General features: G+C 40.8%; 1 protein-coding gene across 1 annotated transcript in view; it reads left to right on the forward strand.

Annotated features, from left to right (window-relative positions):
* chd5 (chromodomain helicase DNA binding protein 5) overlaps positions 1 to 20,856 on the forward strand; it is a 37,197-nt gene that overhangs the window by 12,729 nt on the left and 3,612 nt on the right. Inside the window, exons 3-38 of the mRNA XM_085407237.1 lie at positions 5 to 223; positions 915 to 1,033; positions 1,606 to 1,847; positions 1,942 to 2,054; positions 2,202 to 2,328; positions 2,651 to 2,817; positions 3,771 to 3,989; positions 5,555 to 5,761; positions 6,167 to 6,378; positions 6,620 to 6,751; positions 6,974 to 7,082; positions 8,177 to 8,368; positions 8,592 to 8,792; positions 8,981 to 9,118; positions 9,289 to 9,410; positions 9,986 to 10,159; positions 10,266 to 10,407; positions 10,590 to 10,721; positions 10,859 to 10,976; positions 11,086 to 11,210; positions 11,372 to 11,618; positions 11,823 to 11,995; positions 12,170 to 12,344; positions 12,867 to 12,932; positions 13,067 to 13,155; positions 13,542 to 13,675; positions 14,825 to 14,969; positions 16,488 to 16,647; positions 16,753 to 16,832; positions 17,046 to 17,241; positions 17,330 to 17,419; positions 17,525 to 17,668; positions 18,165 to 18,273; positions 18,475 to 18,607; positions 18,770 to 18,965; positions 20,118 to 20,281. Of these exons, the coding sequence (XP_085263363.1) occupies positions 5 to 223; positions 915 to 1,033; positions 1,606 to 1,847; positions 1,942 to 2,054; positions 2,202 to 2,328; positions 2,651 to 2,817; positions 3,771 to 3,989; positions 5,555 to 5,761; positions 6,167 to 6,378; positions 6,620 to 6,751; positions 6,974 to 7,082; positions 8,177 to 8,368; positions 8,592 to 8,792; positions 8,981 to 9,118; positions 9,289 to 9,410; positions 9,986 to 10,159; positions 10,266 to 10,407; positions 10,590 to 10,721; positions 10,859 to 10,976; positions 11,086 to 11,210; positions 11,372 to 11,618; positions 11,823 to 11,995; positions 12,170 to 12,344; positions 12,867 to 12,932; positions 13,067 to 13,155; positions 13,542 to 13,675; positions 14,825 to 14,969; positions 16,488 to 16,647; positions 16,753 to 16,832; positions 17,046 to 17,241; positions 17,330 to 17,419; positions 17,525 to 17,668; positions 18,165 to 18,273; positions 18,475 to 18,607; positions 18,770 to 18,965; positions 20,118 to 20,281 (5,511 nt within the window). The remainder of the gene's footprint in view (positions 1 to 4; positions 224 to 914; positions 1,034 to 1,605; positions 1,848 to 1,941; positions 2,055 to 2,201; positions 2,329 to 2,650; positions 2,818 to 3,770; positions 3,990 to 5,554; positions 5,762 to 6,166; positions 6,379 to 6,619; positions 6,752 to 6,973; positions 7,083 to 8,176; positions 8,369 to 8,591; positions 8,793 to 8,980; positions 9,119 to 9,288; positions 9,411 to 9,985; positions 10,160 to 10,265; positions 10,408 to 10,589; positions 10,722 to 10,858; positions 10,977 to 11,085; positions 11,211 to 11,371; positions 11,619 to 11,822; positions 11,996 to 12,169; positions 12,345 to 12,866; positions 12,933 to 13,066; positions 13,156 to 13,541; positions 13,676 to 14,824; positions 14,970 to 16,487; positions 16,648 to 16,752; positions 16,833 to 17,045; positions 17,242 to 17,329; positions 17,420 to 17,524; positions 17,669 to 18,164; positions 18,274 to 18,474; positions 18,608 to 18,769; positions 18,966 to 20,117; positions 20,282 to 20,856) is intronic.

Here is a 20,856-nt window from a genome sequence, read left to right on the forward strand (position 1 = left end):
CCAGGGAACAATTCAGGCACGACTTGACAGTGACCTGGAAGAGATTTCAGAGGTGGAGGAGGAACGGGAACGTCCGGAAATCGGCTCCGAAAGTGAGAGCAGCATGTATGGTCCCACCAAGAAGAAGAAGAAGAAACCCAAGGAGAAGAAAGAGAAAAAGCCCAGAAAGAAGAAGAGAGATGAAGAGGATGACGATGATGACGACGATGATGGTAACATGAAAGTAAGTGTATGTTCATGATGCTGACATGACTGTGTTTCAAATGAACATTAATGTCTGTAGGGGGCTCTAGGTAATGTGTGCAGAAATTGTCCAAAGTTGTTATCACACAGCACAAGACCAGCCCTGTTCTCCATGCTTTAACTCCACTTGGTTAAGGTCAGTGAGCTGCCCGGGTGAAATATGCAGGGAGCTGGACTGTGAATTTGCTGGACAATTACCTGCTGTTCTCACATGTGCAAATGGAGGAAACCGGCAGGTTAAAGAGCGTTTAGAGTCTGATCCCTTTGTAATGCACATTTGCATTTCTCTCACCTTTGTCAGCTAATCTCTAGAGAAGTTCAGGGGGGTACTGCATGTGTAAAAATCACATTTATCAAAATAAGTGACCGTTTCTTTATACAGTAATCTGACGATAATGAAAAAACGTAATGATGCCAAGACTAAATTTAATATTAAGTCTCAATTGACTAATGGTAGATGAAGTCGGGGAAGGTGTTTAACTTTTTAGCATAGTTATCATAATTATAGGCTAAAAATAGTGTCTGATACCGAAAGACCGTGAAAACATGGCGTGTAATGCTTTGTTTGTGGATGTGGAAGGGTAAAAGATTAAAATAACTTTAATGTTCACATTTCATGTATTAAACATCATTAACATATGTGCGTTGATCTGTTATCTGTACACCCCCAGGAGCCCAAATCATCGAGCCAGCTGATGCACGAATGGGGTCTTGAAGATGTTCAGTATGGCTTCACTGAGGATGACTATAAAACCATAACCAACTACAAGGCTTTCAGCCAGTTCCTCAGGCAAGCATCTAATTTTGTCTGGATGATCTTTCATTGTGTTAAAGTGCTTTGTTTTGCCTCAGTTTCTCTGGACTGTCAAAGTCATTCTCTGAGAGTCTTCCAGCAAAACTCCACTGTGAGACTAGACTGTGTTGTGACGAGCAAACACTGCTCTTTTTGTTTGAGCTAGAAAGCTCGGCTGTTGGTATAAAGAGTCTGTCTCACCTGGGGCTATCTGGCTCGGCTAAGCTTCTGCTCTGACAAAGTGGAGCATGAGCTCCTGCAGTGCCCCCTGTGTGTAGTCAGCTGCTTACTGGATGCCTGTGACAGCCAGGAGGCTCTGGGACTCGGTGCTCTGACCCACTATCTTTCACAGGCCAGCGTGCCAAACCTCAAGCTGTTGCCTGACAAATCGCAAACATGACATGCACACAGCAAAGCAGGGAGAATAAAACTTAAGGGGCAGTGGAGTGTCAGCAAATCAAGACCCAGTTCCCTCCAGTGCTGTGGGAAGCAGAGCTTCTATTAACAGGAATGAAGTGTGACATAATAAAGCTGCCATTGTTGTTTCATCTCCCCCTGGTTTTATTCAGGCCTCTCATTGCCAAGAAGAACCCGAAGATTCCCATGTCAAAGATGATGACAGTGTTAGGGGCCAAGTGGCGGGAGTTCAGTGCCAACAACCCGTTCAAGGGTGCATCTGCCACCGCTGTGGCCGCCGCTGTGGCTGCTGCAGTGGAAACGGTTACTGTGGCACAGCCAACGTCTGTCAGCAGCAGCCAGCTGAGCTCTCAGCTGGGGCCGATCAAAAAAGCCAAAACCAAAGAGGGAAAGGGTAAGACCTAATAAAAAGCGAGATCATTTTTAAGAAACGATAGCAAGAATGCCATCTGATTAACAGATCTCACGACTGACTCTGTGTGTGTCAGGACCAGGAGTTAGAAAGAGAAGTAAGACTGTGAAAGAAGTGAAGAAGAAGCCCAAGCCGAAGAAGACCAAATCAAAGTCGGGCCAAAGTGGGAAGAAGAAGAAAGCATCCTCGGTATGTCTTGCAGAACCCTTTTCCCTCAGCTTTCCCTTGAACGACATCAAAGCCACCGGCCTGTTTGCAGCACTTATTGTGAAAGTTGGTTTATCTTAATTCTTTCTGTAGCTCTGCGCTCCTTAGTTTCTGTGTTTGCTTTTCTAGAGTGAGGAGGACTTCCTAGAGGAGTCAGACTTTGATGACATCAGCATCCACAGTGCCTCTGTGCTTTCTGATACCTCGGGGGCCGCCACCAAGAAAAAGGCCCGACGTGGGCGGAAAAAAAGGAAAAGTATGTTTACTGTCTACTCTTGCCATGCTCTGTGGTGTGTTTTTCCCTCTAAAATCCCATTGAAATCCCTCAGAACCAGACTGTTTGATTTTGGGTAATGAGTAAATTAAAATGTATTTTTTTAAGCTTTATTTATTCTGGGAATGCTTTCTAAAGGCAGATGGTCTTCCACAGCAGCTAGTGTGCTTATACTCATTAAGATATTTTTTTATATAGAGGATTCTAATGTGTAATTATCTTGCATTTATCTATGCATCCATATCTATGTGGCTTTCTATATGAGGGAACTGCCCAGGTTTAATTGTTCTGTAACCTTCTCCAGAGGAGGACGGTGATGGCTATGAGACAGACCACCAAGACTACTGTGAGGTTTGCCAGCAGGGTGGAGAGATCATCCTGTGCGACACCTGTCCCAGAGCTTACCACCTGGTCTGTCTGGACCCTGAGCTGGAGAAGGCCCCAGAGGGAAAATGGAGCTGTCCACACTGTGTAAGTACATTAGTTTGAGCAGACTGACACATTTTGTAAGGTGGTGACTGCCCAAGTTGGATTCATGAGAGTTATTTTTGGTGATATCTTTGATGCAACTAGTCCAGGGCTATACAATGTAACAGCCTGAACTGTTGGCACCATCTTTAACCATCAGCTCAAGTTTGATGTGAATACGGAGTCAATAAAACGGGGTTAACAGAGAATACGTTTGTTAACGAGGCTGAACTCTTTTCATGTTAATAAAAAACTGTATGCAATTTTTAGTATTCATTTTTAGGAAGTCTTTTAACTTTTTCTTGCTGGTCAGGTTTTTCATCTATTAAGGATTGAAACTCCCTCAGAAGTATTGTTAACACCTGCTCCGAAATCAGAGGCAGAGAGATTTGTGCTCACTGTGAGGAAATCAGGTGATAAATAAGGCAAAAAAACATTATTATCCATCCTGAATATGTTTTGCCATCTGAGTTCAGGAAGTTGCTCTCAGGTCACTGTTACTTTGTACCCAGTGTAGAACAAACAGATTAAAATCCTTCATTACCTCAGATATTAGACAATTAGTGCTGACAGGAGTCATTCAGGTTATTTTTATTATTTTGTTTTTAATGGCTTTTTATTCTTACGATGTTAGTTGACTTCTGCCTTAACGTGCAGCAGTGTTTGTGATCAGCATTTAAAGACTGTAGGCTGTGTGACTATTAAGAGGAATTTTTGACTTTGTGAGCAGGTTTTGTGTATAAGCTGCAAACAAACTGTTCCCGACTGTGCACAAAAACAGCCAAGAAATCACGCAATTAAGAACAACTGGACTGTCAGTGTTTACGATGTTTGTTATCTTAACTTTACTTTCTGCGAATATCTCTATGTCTGAAAAATTGACATAGTCAGAGTTAAACTGAATATGTATGCTTAGTTTTACTCCCTAACATGCCCACATCAACTGTGTCCTCTAGGAGAAGGAGGGAATCCAGTGGGAGGCCAAAGATGAAGATGAAGATGAGGAGGAGGCTCCAGGTGAGGAAGAGGATGACCACATGGAGTTTTGCAGAGTTTGTAAAGATGGAGGAGAGCTGCTGTGTTGCGATACCTGCCCATCATCCTACCATATCCACTGCCTCAACCCGCCGCTTCCCGAGATACCAAATGGGGAGTGGTTATGTCCGCGCTGTATGGTAAGTTCATCTCAGTCGCCGTAGTATTTGATATTATTTTGTTTAAAATGGCTAATAATTAGGCATAGGTTCATGAAAATGTTGTAGTCAGAACAACTGGACATTTTACATACACTCATGATGGACATGAATGCTATTAATGGGACTTTGGGATTTCTGAACTGGTTTTTTTTTTTTCAGCATAAATGGTTGTACAGCATACACTCTTAATGATTTTAAACAAGAACTGAGTGCACAAGTTTGATTTATTTTAGATTTACTATAATCCACACAGTTCTTGTAGTTTCTAATATATCCATATACTCTCAATGATATGTGGATAAACTTTTCTTAGCAAGTTGCATCTTGAGAGGACACTTTTGGTAGTCATAAACAAACCTATGGCATAATTCTGGCTGGATATTTGACAACTCTTCTTGGCAGAATTGGTAAAGTTAATTGGTTGGTTTCCTTGAAAGTACCCCGTTTTTAAGCCTACTTCACAAATTTTCAATAGTGTCGAGGTCTGTGTTTTAGGAAGCCCTTTCCAGAAGTTCAATCTTAACCGACTGTATCCATTTCAAAGAACTGTTGTCATACTTTTGACCCTGTGTGCATTAGAGAAAATTGAAAATAAATACAAACTTGTGCACCAAAATCTTATTGTTTTAAAGTCAATAAAGATGTATGCTATCAATTCATTCATCATTCATCCTGGAAAAAGAGCAGTTAAAAAAAATCATTAAAAGCCCAAAATTTGCATGACATTCATCTCCATGATGAGTGTAAGTAAACCTCAATTGTATATGTGCACAACGATATTTAGTTTAACATTTGCTTTGGTGGCAGCACGGTGGCACGGTGGTTAGCACTGTTGCCGCACAGCAAGACGGTTCCGAGTTCAATTCCACCATCTTTCTGTGTGGAGTTTGCATGTTCTCCACGTGTTTGTGTGGGTTCCCTCCGGGTACTCTGGCTTCCTCCCACCGTCCAAAGACATGCAGCTTGTGGGGATAGGTTAATTGGATAATCCGAATTGCCACTAGGTGTAAATGTGAGTGCGAATGGTTGTCTGTCCCCATGTGTTGGCCCTGCGACAGACTGGTGACCTGTCCAGGGTGTACCCTGCCTCTCGCCCTATGACAGCTGGGATAGGCTCCAGCGACCCCGAAAGGGAATGGATGGATGGATGGATTTTCTTTGGTGATTTTGTTCAAATTATTTTGTTTTTCAGTCTTGTCTTTTCTCTTTGTTGTTTACAAACGTGACACATTTACATCATGTTGATTTTAATTACCAGAGCGCTGTCACTGATACATAATTGAATGATGCATAAATATACATTGTTAGAGAGCCAGAGCAGATAAAGGGTGACCTCTTTCACTTTGATAAGTGTGCACACCTACAGCAGTTTCAGCCACATTAGCTTGTTGATGTTAATGTGAAATATGTCTCCTTTAGGAGGGTGATTGCTTGTCAAAGACTTTCATATTCATCTTCATATTTTTACAGAAACTCATTATTGTTACTCAGTCAGAAGCTAAGAAGAGCTGTGTGTGTGACAGAACCTTACTTTTTCCTTGCAGTGCCCTCCCCTTAAAGGAAAAGTACAAAAGATTATGCATTGGACGTGGGGAGAAGCTCCGCTGCCAGCCGAACCACCTACAGGACCTGATGGCAAGCCAACAGATCCGCTCACCAACCCCCCGCTCAAGGGCCGCCCAGAGAGGGAGTTCTTTGTTAAGTGGGCTGGCCTTTCGTACTGGCACTGCTCCTGGGTCAGCGAACTGCAGGTGAGATGCCAGAAGTCAGTCCAGTCTCAAATTAACATTTCTGCTCTTCTTGGCCAAAGTGTTCTCTTTGTTAAATATAGAACAAACCGAAGGAGCCAAGGGAGGATTTTACTGGATGATCTATTACTTTTTAATATAATATTAGAAAAACACAATGTTACATGAAATCTATTTTTCAGTTTTTCATGGAGAAGTTTTCCTTCAAATGCTCGACAAAGCACCTAATTTATTTTACACGAACTTTTTCTTTATTAATATCAGTCTGGGTTTTTTGTAACTAATTAAGTCAGTTTCATTGTTACAGATGGAAAATAATATATTGCATTTTTGTACCTACTTTGCTCAAGGAGGTGCTTGAAGGAAACTTACAAAACCAATAGTTTTGCTTTGTTGCTGGTTGTGCAGTTGGAGCTGTACCACACGGTCATGTACCGGAACTATCAGCGTAAGAACGACATGGACGAGCCCCCGCCATATGACTACGGCTCCGGAGAGGAGGAGCTCAACAGTGAGAAGAGAAAGAGCAAAGATCCCCAGTATGCTGCGATGGAGGAGCGCTTCTACCGTTATGGCATTAAACCAGAGTGGATGGTTATCCACCGGATAATCAATCATAGGTAGCTGCTCACACAGACTCTCAGATCAGGGTTTTCAGGATGTATTTAAAATACCATACATTTTATAGACCAGATATTCTAATTATTGCTTTTAACATTTCACAATATATCTGTATAACAGTTAAATGATCAGAAAGAAACATCTTCCATATGGCGGTCTCATATCAAGTTGTTTTTCAGTGTCTGTTTAATGATCAGTGTGATAAATATATAAAACCTGCAGCTGTTTTCTGCTTTGTAGTTTTGATAAAGATGGTGATGTGCACTACTTGATCAAGTGGAGAGACCTGCCCTACGACCAGTGCACCTGGGAGGTGGATGATTTCGACATCCCAGATTATGAAAGTCATAAAGCTTCTTACTGGGATCACAGGTTAGTTAACTGTGTTTTGTACCTTTTTCAAGTAGCTTTCTCACGGTGGGAAGATGACAGTGAGAACACAGAAATCCCCTGCACACAAAAGTAAACAAAAGCATATGCCTACATCTGCTGCTGTTTCCCTTCATCCTCGCCCTCTGTCTGTGACAACCGTTAGAGTCATTTGTTGTGACATGAAATTGTTGCTTCGTTATAATTTTTTTTCCTTTTCCTCAGAGAGCAAATTTTAGGAGAGGATCAGCGCCCTCTTGTGGTGAGGAAAGGCAAGAAACTAAAAGATGACCATCCAAAGAGAGAAGTCCCTCCTGATGCCCCAATCATAGATGTAAGTTTGGATATTTGGGCCCACTTCTGCCAACTGAACTGTGATTGCCTGCAGCAGGTTTTTGCAGCAAACATTTCAAAAGTAATGCTCTCGATCTAAAGCCACAATTTATCGTGGCTGATTATTCTAGAGTCTATATTTAAACTGCACATATACAGTACTGTGAAAAAGTTATGAGTCACCCCTCATTTCTTTGCATTTTGCTTGGAAAATGGTATATAGGTGCTACGAAATATGGGCTAAATGGAAATACAGAGTAAAAGTCAAAGCCAAAGTTTTTACAAATTTAATTAGCTTGATATGAACACCTTCATTCTTCCGGACAGCCTGAACTCTCTTAGGCAATCCTTCATATAATTTCTTTAAGGATAATTCAGGGATAGTTCTCCAGGCCTCTTGAAGGACATTCAAAGCTCTTCTTTGGATGTTGACTGTGTTCTGTTCAGTTCTTTGTCAAGAGGATCCCACACAGTTTCAGTAATGTTGAAATCCAGGCTCTGGGGAGGCCAATCCAAAACTGATAGTTTTCTATTGTGTATTTTTCTATTCAGGTATGCTTTTACTGCACTGAGAGTGTGTTTGTGATGCTTTTAAATTGCATTGCATGTTGGATCAAAATCTTATGGAACTTTTCTGCATTCATAATTTCAGCAGTTTTGACAAGATCAAACCATGTTTTACATGGTGAAGCACCAGATGCATCTCTCACATCTTATCTCATGTTTTCCTGGATCTTTTCATGTTTCATAAGGACATGACTTTTAGATACTGTTCATCTGCTGTTGGTAGTTTTTTAGGTCTCCCGCTTCTTGTTTTGTCCAACTGTTCATTTTTTAAAGGCAAATTATGGGTTTTTGTGACAGATTGCTTGTAATGAAGCCCATAAAGATAAAATTTCAGATTTGTCCTTTGCTAAGTTTTCTTATGTTTATGCTAATGTTTTTTATGCTTAAATGATTCATAGGTTGATATTAAGTTGTTCAAAAACTACAAGATCTGGACTGGAAATGAGAGCCAAAGTAACAAAATAAAAAAGCATTGAAAGATCTTCCGAAAGACTCTTACAAGATTCTGCCTCCTATTTCTATTATCAGCCCACCATCAAGTTTGAGCACCAACCATGGTACATTAATGCCACTGGGGGAACGCTACATCCGTACCAGCTGGAAGGCCTGAACTGGTTGAGGTTCTCCTGGGCTCAGGGCACAGATACGATCCTGGCTGATGAAATGGGCCTGGGAAAGACGGTGCAGACGATAGTGTTTCTCTACTCGCTGTATAAGGAGGTAAGACTGAAAGACTGTCCTCTTTTGTCTTTTCCATATTGCATTGCATAGATCACATTTTGGTTCTGTGGGTGTAATTCATAAAGCACCTGTTAGTAATATAAATGGGAATATAAACTTAGAGCTAATAATATTGTGCGTAAAAAGTAAAATGATGAACTGAGTTCTTCTTCGGGTGATGTATTTTATGGGGAAGTAACCTAATGTCTCCTGTCTCTGTCAGGGTCATTCCAAAGGACCTTTCTTGGTGAGCGCACCCCTTTCCACTATCATTAACTGGGAGAGAGAATTTGAGATGTGGGCTCCAGATTTCTATGTGGTGACATACACTGGAGACAAAGACAGCAGGGCAATCATCAGGGAGAACGAGTTCACCTTTGAAGACAGTGCAGTAAAATCAGGGCGGAAGGTGTTCCGTATGAAGGTAGTGTACCCCATGCTCATCCATGTTTTTCTCACCAGGTCAAAATACTGTTTTTCAAGTGCATACTTTTTGAAGCCGCAGGTGATGAAATAAATGATAATTTTACTTTGTTTTTAATTCATTTTATGCCTATTACATGCAGCACATACTAAATCATCGTATCTACCATCCAATCTGCTCCCTTGCAGAAAGACACTCCTATCAAGTTCCATGTGCTGCTGACATCTTATGAGCTGATTACTATAGATCAAGCCATTCTGAGCTCTGTCACCTGGGCCTGTCTGGTGGTAGATGAGGCCCACAGATTGAAAAACAACCAATCAAAGGTAAAGCTGCACCGCCTGCACTGAGATATATCCTATCATATGCTTTGGAAGCAGAAACAGCATCCTTTTAACAGAAAAAGAAAAATGCATGAGAAGGATGAGTAGAGTAGGGTGTACATCTCTTCATATGGCATTGACTTTCGTCATCTTGCACAATCTCTCATGTTCAGTTTTTCAGAATTCTCAATGGGTATAAGATCTACTACAAGCTGCTGCTCACTGGAACTCCTCTTCAAAACAACCTAGAAGAGCTGTTCCACCTCCTTAACTTCCTCACCCCAGAGCGCTTCAAGTATGTGCTGTCTCTTTTCTATCGTATATAATTTCCTACCTTTTTTTCTCATGGATTTCATGCATTAAATTATGATATATATATAATGTTATGAACAATAAAAAATACAAACAGGAAGAAAGTGAATGTAAATAACTTCATTATAAATAATTGTGTATAAACTGATTTTAAGTCTTTTTTAATAGTTTTCTAAAGCCAATGAAAATTCACCATCATCTAATATTTTTTTGCCCGTATAGACTCAGTTTCTGTGCAGCTCAGGTAAATTGGTATAGATTTTATGACTGATCCTCCTTATTATCTCATAAGTTCAGCCCAGTAATGAGTCTTGTCCATTTAAAACTCCAGAATGACAAATTTTATACATTTCCAACATCACAGGCACAGCTAACTGACCAAAACACTTTTACATTTTGTGATGAGTAAGACTATCAGCATCCATTTTCAAGCAGTTTTAAGTCAGCACATTGTACTGGAGCAAAAATAGATAGATCTCTTGTTTTAAATAAAATACATTTAAATTAAGAAATAGGCTTTTTTTTAAAAATATAATTTCATTTCATTGTGACCTGCAGTAACCTGGAAGGCTTCCTGGAGGAGTTTGCTGATATCTCTAAAGAGGATCAGATCAAAAAGCTCCACGACCTGCTGGGACCTCACATGCTCAGGAGGCTGAAAGCTGATGTCTTCAAGAATATGCCTGCAAAGACAGAGCTGATTGTCAGAGTGGAGCTTAGCCCCATGCAGAAGTAAGCCTGAAAAAAATAAGCATAACCGTGTTGAAGGAAGCATGGGCAAATAATTGATTGTGATTTTCATTTCTTCTCCTGACTCTATCTGACCTCTAACCTGCAGGAAATATTACAAGTTTATCTTGACACGAAACTTCGAGGCTTTGAACTCCAAAGGTGGAGGGAACCAGGTGTCCCTCCTCAACATTATGATGGACCTGAAAAAGTGCTGCAACCACCCTTACCTGTTCCCTGTGGCCGCTGTGGTAAGGCAGATTTACTTTATTTGTTTTATTTCAGAGTACAGATGACTTATATCAACCAACACAGAAAACTAGAAAACTGCCCCTTTTTCTGAGTTCGGTTTAGCATGTTATTCAGAGATACTGTAGCAAGCAATGATTCTCGAGCTAATCTCCATCCTGGCATTGATTGTTTTATCTTGAAGGAGGCTCCTGTTTTACCCAATGGCTCTTATGATGGCAACCTACTGGTGAAGTCCTCAGGAAAACTGACGCTGCTTCAGAAAATGCTAAAAAAGCTCAAAGATGAAGGACACAGAGTTCTCATTTTCTCTCAGGTAACACTCAAATAAATGTATGTGTCAGAGTCTGTCTATATTTTAGCCATTTCTGTGCGATGGCAGTTTTATGTGATGAATGACATCAAAGACAATTTCAGGTTTTTTAGCTGTAAGGTCCAACATTGTGTTTACAGATGACAAAGATGCTGGATCTGCTCGAGGACTTTCTTGAGTTTGAGGGTTATAAATATGAACGTATTGATGGGGGGATTACTGGAGGTCTAAGGCAGGAAGCCATTGACCGCTTCAATGGTGAGGGTTGTTTTTTTTGTGCACTTGCACATTTGTCTCAGTCTGGCTTTCACTTACTCACACACTCTTAAACACACAAAGCAACTCGCTGCTCTGTTTTATGTCACAGCACCAGGTGCGCAGCAGTTCTGTTTCTTGCTTTCAACACGAGCTGGAGGCCTTGGCATCAACCTGGCGAGCGCAGATACTGTCATCATCTACGACTCTGACTGGAATCCTCACAATGACATCCAAGTACTGACTCCACATAGAATATTTTAATATTGAATTATTATTATTATTTATTTATTTGTAATTTGTAACAAGTTGAGCTTTAATTCTCAAGTGAAAAACCATCTCTTTAATTTCACCTCTTCACTCCAGTGTCATGCCTTGTATCTTCCTCTTTGTTACAGGCATTTAGCAGAGCGCACCGTATAGGCCAAAACAAGAAAGTGATGATCTACCGGTTTGTGACTCGAGGCTCAGTGGAGGAGCGAATCACCCAAGTGGCCAAAAGGAAAATGATGCTGACTCACCTGGTGGTGCGCCCTGGCCTGGGCTCCAAAATGGGCTCCATGTCCAAACAAGAACTGGATGACATCCTAAAGTTTGGAACTGAGGAGCTTTTTAAAGATGAAATGGAAGCAGCACGAACAATGGGTCTGTCTATGTGTATACTGACGTGTGTTTCTGTTATGGATTGAACAAAAGCACACCCATTTTTATTGGGGTTTGTCTATTCACAGATATTCCTGTGCTAGAGACCTTTTTGTGTAGATTTCTATCAGCATTTTTAAGCTTACACACTTTCCTCTGCTCAAAAGCGCCTCCGCTCGTTATTAAGTAAAAGCCTCTCATTAACAGGTGATAACAAAGATGGTGAGGAGGGCAGTGTGATTCACTACGACGATGATGCTATCTCAAAGCTGCTGGACCGCAGCCAGGATGCCACTGAAGACACAGAGATACAGAATATGAATGAGTACCTGAGCTCCTTCAAGGTGGCTCAGTATGTGGTGAAAGAAGAAGATGGAGAGGTGAGATTTTAACCGTCTTCACATCATGTGACATCATGATAATTGGGGTCGCACACACAAAATCTGTAGATCTCATTTATATCACAGTTCAATTATTTTGCTCAATACGCTACCTTCGACATAGGCCTTGTTTTAGAGATACTTACGCATGTGTTCTAATGTGCTATTATTCAGGAGGAGGTAGAGCGAGAGATCATTAAGCAAGAGGAGAACGTGGATCCGGACTACTGGGAAAAACTCCTCCGCCACCACTATGAGCAACAGCAGGAAGATCTGGCGCGAAATCTGGGCAAAGGCAAACGCATCCGAAAGCAGGTCAACTACAACGATACGACCCAGGAAGACCAAGGTAGGCTCAAGAGACACACAGCACCTCCCTATCAACATGTCTGCCGAGTTTTATTAGAGAGACAAGAGTGTGGCATTATCTCAAAATGGGATCATTTGGGTGTATCCTCTTCATTGTAACTCTTAGAATTCATTATACTGCCCTAAAGCTCACTTGTACCTCATGCATTTATGTAGTTTTATCAATGGGTGTTAAAGCACCCCTTTTTGCAGTAATTTTGCATGCTCAGTGTCCTGTCGATTGTAGTTGTCCTGCAGTTGAACTTTTATTTAAGAGTGAATAAAGACTTTAAAGCTCATTGTAGCTTAGAGTACACTCAAAGTTAAAGTGATTGTCTGCCATAGTTGCAAACCCTCACTTCACTTCCAGAGGCCTGAAGTGGTACAGTATGTGCATGCCCGACTGTAGTGGTCTGTAGTAATCTGCAGTGCCATGGCGCCCTCAGGTGGCCACCAACAGAAGCGAACGCAATGTACTGTTTCTCTTTGATGTGTGGCTCAGAATGGCAGGATGATCTTTCAGACAATCAGTCGGAGTACTCCGTGGGGTCCGAGGACGAGGACGAAGATTTCGAGGAGAGGCCTGAAGGTAGGCAGCAAAAAACACGATAAGTCACATTTGAATATAAACAAAACAGATTCTTACTGTATTTTTTCTGTCATTATACATGTCCCTACATGCGCCCATCTTTCTGACAACGGACTTTGTTTTGTTCTACGTAGGAGGACGCAGACAATCACGTCGGCAGCTCAAGAGTGAGAAAGACAAACCTCTTCCACCCTTACTGGCTCGGGTTGGAGGCAGTATCGAGGTATGAATTCCAGGAAGTCCTCGCATATCTTCAAGTGTATTGGCTTACTTTAATTGTTTGTCTTACCAGATCATTTTGTAATCAGTCACTTTAGAATATTTCCTCATTTGAAGAAAATTTGACATTTTTGAGCAGCATGTCAGGAAGCATCACTGCTCTGCAGCTGATCATGTGCTTCTTTGTAAAATGAGAAATCAGGATCAATAAATTCTCACCCTGTTATTACATCATAAAACATATATCCACAAGTATAATTTAGAACTGTTTTAATATACAAGGGAATACTTCTTATGTCTTTCTACTGCTTCTTTCTGACTTTTTGAATTCACAACCTCTTTATCTAAAACATCTCTATTACTCTGTTTTCTGATTATCATCATTTCAAGGTCCTTGGGTTCAACGCTCGTCAGAGGAAAGCCTTCCTTAATGCCATCATGCGCTGGGGCATGCCCCCTCAGGATGCTTTCAACTCTCATTGGCTAGTTAGGGACCTGAGAGGGAAGAGTGAGCGCGAGTTCAGGTGAAGCTCTAATATTATTCATTTTTCAACTATGACACAAGTAGCGTTATTTGAATCAGTTGTAATTTTGTTTTCACACAGTGCAATTTTTTTCTCAAGAGGGGCCTGTCATTATATTAAGTGGCAGCTCTTGGCTCTTTCATCAACTGTTTACACTGTTTGCTAGCCCATGGCAATGCTCCAGATTGCTCATGTCACGTTGGTAAAGGTCGGCCTTGCCAATTTCACTTTAATTTGGAGCAGTGGGAAAGAAAATGCCCACAGGTTGTTAAAACTAAAATTTTATGCCTGCAAATTATAACACATCACTCCTGTTGCTGCTATTGCAGCCAATAACACTATTGGCAAACCTATTACTTTGACCTTGTTCTCAATCAGTCAGTTGAAGTGATGGCATTATGTTTTACCAAAGCGACTCACTACACTGCATTAGCATTTACTTCAGCTGTCTTCTATGTATTGATAGTTTCTTTAATAATTAGAGATGGCACATCCTATATGTAGTTATGGATAACCATTTTACTAAGCTTCATTAAACAGATCAGAAAATGTTAACCTGTAGCTTACATGCTGATGTAGTGTAACAGTGCACCTGTCTAGTACACAGTGTCATCTGTGTAGTTTCAGTTTCTAATAGATGTTAAAATGTACAACAAAATCTAGCATGAAAGGTAGGGTATGTATGTGCTTCCAGCAACAAACATCTTCAGCACTCGCTGTGGTGTTCCGACCGTGTCGAGCGTGTAAGCCTGTGAAACGTATATAATCGTCTTTTCCTGAAGAAGAAGCTTTGATACTGTCAGGAGAGTAGTTTGGGCAGTGTGAGAGTGTGATACACTGACTGAAAATGGGTGTCTCACACTAGGTTTTTTCTCATGATGTTGTTATTTGGGGAATTCTCCAAAATGTCATGTCGTTTAGTGAGCTGCACAGCAGAAACATGTTTGAGTTCAGAGTGATACATGGCAGTGTATCACCTCGAAACAGTGAGATTTCTGCCACCAGGGTGTGCATTCTTGAATGACATTAAGATGACAGGAAAGGAGTGCGTGTCTGAAACAAGCTTATTGCTACCTCCCTAGTCGTTAGTAGAGGTTTGAAAATGTGAGTTTGTGCTGGTAACCTTATAGAAATTTTTGTGTTCCTTAGGGCCTACGTGTCTCTGTTCATGAGACATTTATGTGAGCCGGGGGCAGATGGAGCAGAGACCTTTGCCGATGGAGTCCCTCGCGAGGGGCTGTCTCGTCAGCATGTTCTTACCAGGATCGGAGTCATGTCCCTTGTCAGGAAAAAGGTACCGATTATTCAGCCAAAGAAATTTTCTTCCTATGCTGGAACATTGAGATTAGAAAAAGTAGGTCAGCCCATCCTGGAGGAAGCCAAAGCGGGGGGGCGGGGGGGGGGGGGGGGTAATCTTTGGGTACAAACTTTTTCTTGCTTTGAACATCATGCATATTCCAAAATAAGATGTTTTTTGGAGATTTGTCAGCAGTGAATACATCTGAGACTGAAGTGAATGAAGATTTGTATGTAAAGTGTTTAGAAAGGTTAGAAAGTTACTAAATACAGTTTCCACAATTATATTCGCCAATGTAGGATCACAGGCTAATACTACTTTTTCTTTATATTATACAGTACTGTGCAAATCTCTTGAGCCACCCTTGATTTCTTACCTTCTTACAATTCTTACAAATGGTCCTTTACAATAGTTTAACCATTTAACACTGACCTATGAATAATTTAATCATAAAAACACACCAAACTCAAGGGATGGAGGGACCGAAGAAGTCATATGGATGGCATCCAGATGAAGAGACTCTCAATGACTTCTTCAGTCGCTTGGAAATCACTAAAAGTTTGATTTTGTTCATCTGGACTCTGTTTCCAGATAAACAGAATGAACTTTCTGGGATTTCCTTACCTGAATTATTGATCCTGGATCGAGATCTTGACTCACTTGGGCAAGAACTGCCTAAAACTGGCATGTGAGTACAAGCAAACAGCACGTACATCACTCTCTTGGATCAGTGATGAAATGTTTCACATTTCTGAGGTCCTTCAAGAAGCCTGGAAAACTATTCCTGAAGACTACTTAAGTAAATTAGAAGAAAGTTGCCTAAGAGAGTTTTAAGTTTAGGCTTTGTTGAAGAATAAAAGGTGATCATACCAAATATTGACTTCCAGGCTCATTTGAACTGTTAACCTTTTTAACTGTCTGTCTTTATATGTTTTATTTCCAAGTAGGTTAACAGGTGTTTTAATAAATTGTTGCACCAGTTTTAACAACAAAATATAAAGAAGTTATGACGAGCTTGGGACTTTTGCACACTACTGTATAAAGCAAATAACAATAGCTATATTAATTCATTTATTTAAATCTATACATAGTAAACTTGTAGTATTACAAGATTTTTTAAAAGTATAACATTAGTGTATTACATGCTCAAGTACTACAGATAGAGACTAGCAAGTAGCTACAGCTGGCAGAATACAGCTCTTCCCTTATGAGAGCTACAGTTTAAAATTAGATTTTCTATTAATGTTTTTGTGCATGGCCTGTGGCAAATAAAGTTTTTAAAAAGTGTTGAAAAACCGAGTTGCCATGATAACTAGGCTAAGTTTGAAGTTAAAATGAGCTGGTCCATCTGGCTTGAGCCAGAATTAATATTTTACTAGTGCTTAATTATGCTACATGTACTTTATAATTTTATAATAGAGTTCTTCCTAATGCCTTATTTAAAGAAAGTAGGACATCCAGTGAAAGTATAGGATGTTCTTTTTATCACAGTTGAATCTCTTTTCTTTACTGTAGGTGCAAGAGTTTGAGCATGTAAATGGGAAGTTAAGCTCTCCTGATCTGATTCCCATTGGAATGGAGCTGAAGAAACTGAATGAGAGTGTATCCTCTGATCCCAACACGCCTGTGCCAGCTAGCCCTGTGGCTACTCAGCCCAGCACTCCTATCCCACAAGGTCTGCTTTGATCATGTTCTGTTTTCCTCTAAATGTTAAAGTAAAGTTCATGCTGTATCACTTTATGACTGCAAATGAGCTGAGTTGTTGTTTTCTGGAATGTAGAAAAAACTGAGTCTTTCTTGGGTACTGCGGAGGACAAGGAAGCCACAGAGCCAGAGAGCAAGAAACTGTCAGAGCAGGAAGTGAGTCCTTTTTTTTCTCCCTTTAACCACCACTTTCTTTCTTTTCTCCTTTATTGTCTTGTCCATCATCTCATGGGTCATCACACTGTAACCATAACTCATCATTCTCAGAAGACGCTTGTCAAACTCCGACACCTTTTAACTTGTCTTTTTTTGCCCTTTACCGACTCTATCCTTTCTCCCTCTGTTGTCCTGTCTGTTTTCCCTCGGCAGGCTTCCACTGTTGAGCCAGCATCTGCACCCGAGAAGGCAACTGACAGTGACGAGAACAAGGGCAACTCAGAGGAGAAAACAGGAGATGAGAGGAACAGAACCGAGTCGCCCTCCACAAAGACGGAGCCATCTGCTAACCCAAAAGAGCCAGCTTTCAAACAGTCCGAAGCGCAATCCACTATCACCTCACCTAAGAGTGAGCGGTTTATGATCTGTGTACTTCAGATTTTACTTATCTGCAAGGCTGTGCTTTGTTTATTCATTCTTTTTTCTTCTATCCTCAGTGGAGCCATGCAAAGAAACCGAAAAGTCCTCAGAAAAAGGAGACACTGATTCTCCTCTGGCAAAAACTGAAGACAAGGAAAATAAACCAGGTAAACGTGCTATGACTCCTTAAATTAAAGATGGAGGATTATTCTGCTATATACACCACTATATACACCACAGATATTTATTTTAATTAATTGTAACCTTTGCAGATGATGTAAAGAGTGAAGACGCATTAGAGGGTCGAATAAATGGAGACAAGGACACTTTGGATGAGATAGACGAGAGCAGGAAAGAAGACAAAAATGGATTCAAAGCAAAGTTCATGTTTAATATTGCTGACGGAGGTTTTACAGGTAAGAATCAATCCGATTTCTGCTATTTGTCCTTAATATACCTGATGCTGACTGACCAGGTGTCACCTGGAGTACTCTGGTCACATTCCTCCTTCATATCCACATATGAGATATGAGATAAAGTTGATCAATTAGACTCTGAGTTCACAAAGTCACTGACAAATGTTGTGTCACTGGGAGAAATTGTCACTTATAAGCCCATCATAGAAGTCTTCTGAGTCTGATTTTCTGAGACTATCCATATCGTCAGACTGTAGAGTGAAGTCTGCACCTTATAAATAGATATTCTTTCTCTTCCCACTTTTCCTCCCGTGTTTTCTTTGGTTTACTCAGAATCTCTACTGCAGGTTATTTCAGGTGTCACACTGATTTATCTTTGTTTTGATATAAGTTTTGTTTGTGTTTATATGCTCTTATTTCTCTTTACGTGTTACAGACATATGGGATATTACTTTGTATTTTTGTAAGAACCCTGTTTTTATTTTTACGCCGTCAGAGCTGCACACCCTCTGGCAGACTGAAGAGCGAGCAGCGCTGTCTTCTGGAAAGATGCATGACATCTGGCACCGTCGCCATGACTACTGGCTGTTGGCTGGCATCGTGACGTATCCTTTCTTCCAGAGTGAGGAGTGAGAAGCATATGGCAGAGCAATGTAATTACTTATGACAGAAGTAGCTGCGGAGCTGATATTTACAAAATGTGAGGATGATGTAAAACTACGCTTTCCTGCTTCCTCTTTATTTGAAGAATTTTATGAGGTTTTCCTTGCTCCCATTTGCTTTCTTTGACCGTGAATTTATCTCAGACATGGCTACGCTCGCTGGCAAGACATTCAGAATGATCCACGTTATGCGATTCTGAATGAGCCTTTCAAGACCGAGATGCATAAGGGCAACTACTTAGAAATGAAAAACAAATTCCTGGCTCGCCGCTTTAAGGCAAATGTGGAGTTTTTTTTGTTTTGTTTTTTTTTAAAAACAGAAAAATAACAATAATACATTCTTCACATTATAATCTGAATACAAATGGAACCAGTTTGCATCTCCCTGCTATGTCTGCATTTCATACAAACTTCTCTTTGTTACTTTGCCTCACTGTAGTTGTTAGAGCAGGCTCTGGTGATCGAGGAGCAGCTGAGGCGGGCGGCTTACCTGAATATGACCCAGGACCCGAGTCACCCTGCCATGGCACTCAACACTCGCTTTGCCGAGGTGGAATGTCTGGCCGAGTCCCACCAACACCTGTCCAAAGAGTCTCTGGCTGGGAACAAACCTGCCAACGCCGTGCTGCACAAAGGTCCGCAGCCCAGTGTCAAAAACAGCAACAGTTTAACCTGGCGAGATTCAGCTACCCAGTGCTGATAAATAGCTTTTTGTGATGCAAAGTAACTGGTTTGTTTGTGCTTCGTTCTGTTTCAAATCAGATGCAGGAGGAAATATTAACTTGAAACTCCCTAAAATCTTCCTAGAATTACCAGCACTTCACTATTTTTTAACTGAGACAGTATATTTTATGAAATAAATAGTATTTGTGTTTCTTTCACAGTGTGCTGTGTTGTTGGAATCAGTATACTAATACCAGAGTAAATTATGTTGCTCCAAGACAGTAAGAACACTAAGGAACAAGTTAAAACACCAATATAAAAAATTCCAAATGTTGCAAACAATTGCAAAATAGCTCCAATAATACAAACAGCTCTACGTATGTCATTCAGTGGTGCATTTAGGTCACCTCAGTCTCTCACTGAGCATGCTCCTGTGGCTGGACAGCGTGTCATGGAGTGGGTGGGTTAGAAGAGATTTATAACACGTGAAAAAAACTTCTGCAGTTACACTTTAAAAAGTCTTTTTTTATGTTATTTGAAACGGTGTCAATGTCATTTCACTAATTACTAGTACACAAAAGCTATTTTAACCTGTTAATAATACATGTTTTGTTTCCAAATGGAGACAGCGGTCAATTCCATCCATCCAGACAGTAAACAGGATGCCAAAGGAAGCATTTACAGATATTTCCACTCCACTGTTTTGTGAAGAGCTTCTAAAAGGCAGCCAGTAAATATCCTGTTTGACACAGTGGCTTCATTTTATGTTAATTTGACTCACCATTAAAACATGCTTACAGTGATTAGTAGGATGAAAGTTTGGGAAGAGGCCAAAGACTGATTGAAACTGAGGCGTTAAAATGTTATCGTTTCAAAATGATGCTGACTGTGACCCTCACTGATTTGTCTGCCAGTGAAACATGTTTTGGCATTTAGTTCTTGGCACTTGTTAATTTCAGGTCCTGGAACAAACAAATTAGCTTTTTTAATTATTTGAGGTTCACACTAATTATGTCAAGGGTGTTGGAAAAGTTTTACATGCATTTTCCCGACATTTTATCGAAATCATTCTTTTAATACTAACATAAGTGAAACTGCTCTTGTGTGTGTTCGTGCTCTTGCAGTGCTGAACCAGCTGGAGGAACTTCTGAGTGACATGAAAGCAGATGTGACACGACTGCCCAACATGCTGTCCAGGATCCCACCGGTGTCGGCGAGGCTGCAGATGTCTGAGCGGAGCATCCTGAGCCGCCTCACCAGCCGAGGCAATGAACCTCCACCGCAGCAGGTGAGATGGAGCGTGGTTGTCAAGGAGATCAGGTGGGTTTTAGAAAGCTTTTTAAAAAAATGGAATTAAAGTTATTTGAGCTCATTTCCTGTAAAACAGGTTAAGGCTCAAAAGTGGGCAACTTGGCTAAGTAAATTTAAGAAAAAGGAAAAGCTGTGTCCCAAAACCTTTGAAGTTCGCCGTTGTCGCAACTACACAGCCACACTATTCCTTTGAAATCTCAAACTTAGGCTCGCTATTCCCCACGGAAGATTTCCCTCAGGTGCGATATGGGGAAAGAAAAATCTCCCTTAAGTTGTTTGCTTTCACCACTGTGCTCCACATTTTGCTCCCAGAGGAGAAAAAGTTGTTGTGTCTTTGCTTTCCTCTCTGCTGTAGAGTGTGTATTTTGTTCTGTTATACAAGGGATCATTTCAGCCACGTAGTCTCTGTGGCCATATGCTCTGACAGTCTTTTTTTGGTTGTTATGACAACGCTTTCCTGACCATGACACAGTCGATGCACTTTCCTCCGCTTTTATCTGTCTTTACTTTGCTGGTGTAGAAAGAAAACTTCTCTTACAGAGCAACTCAAGC

Source organism: Rhamphochromis longiceps, linkage group LG5, assembly GCF_057381845.1.
Source record: "Rhamphochromis longiceps isolate RC_006_pf linkage group LG5, R_longiceps_female_GT1.1, whole genome shotgun sequence".
Lineage (NCBI taxonomy): Eukaryota > Metazoa > Chordata > Actinopteri > Cichliformes > Cichlidae > Rhamphochromis > Rhamphochromis longiceps.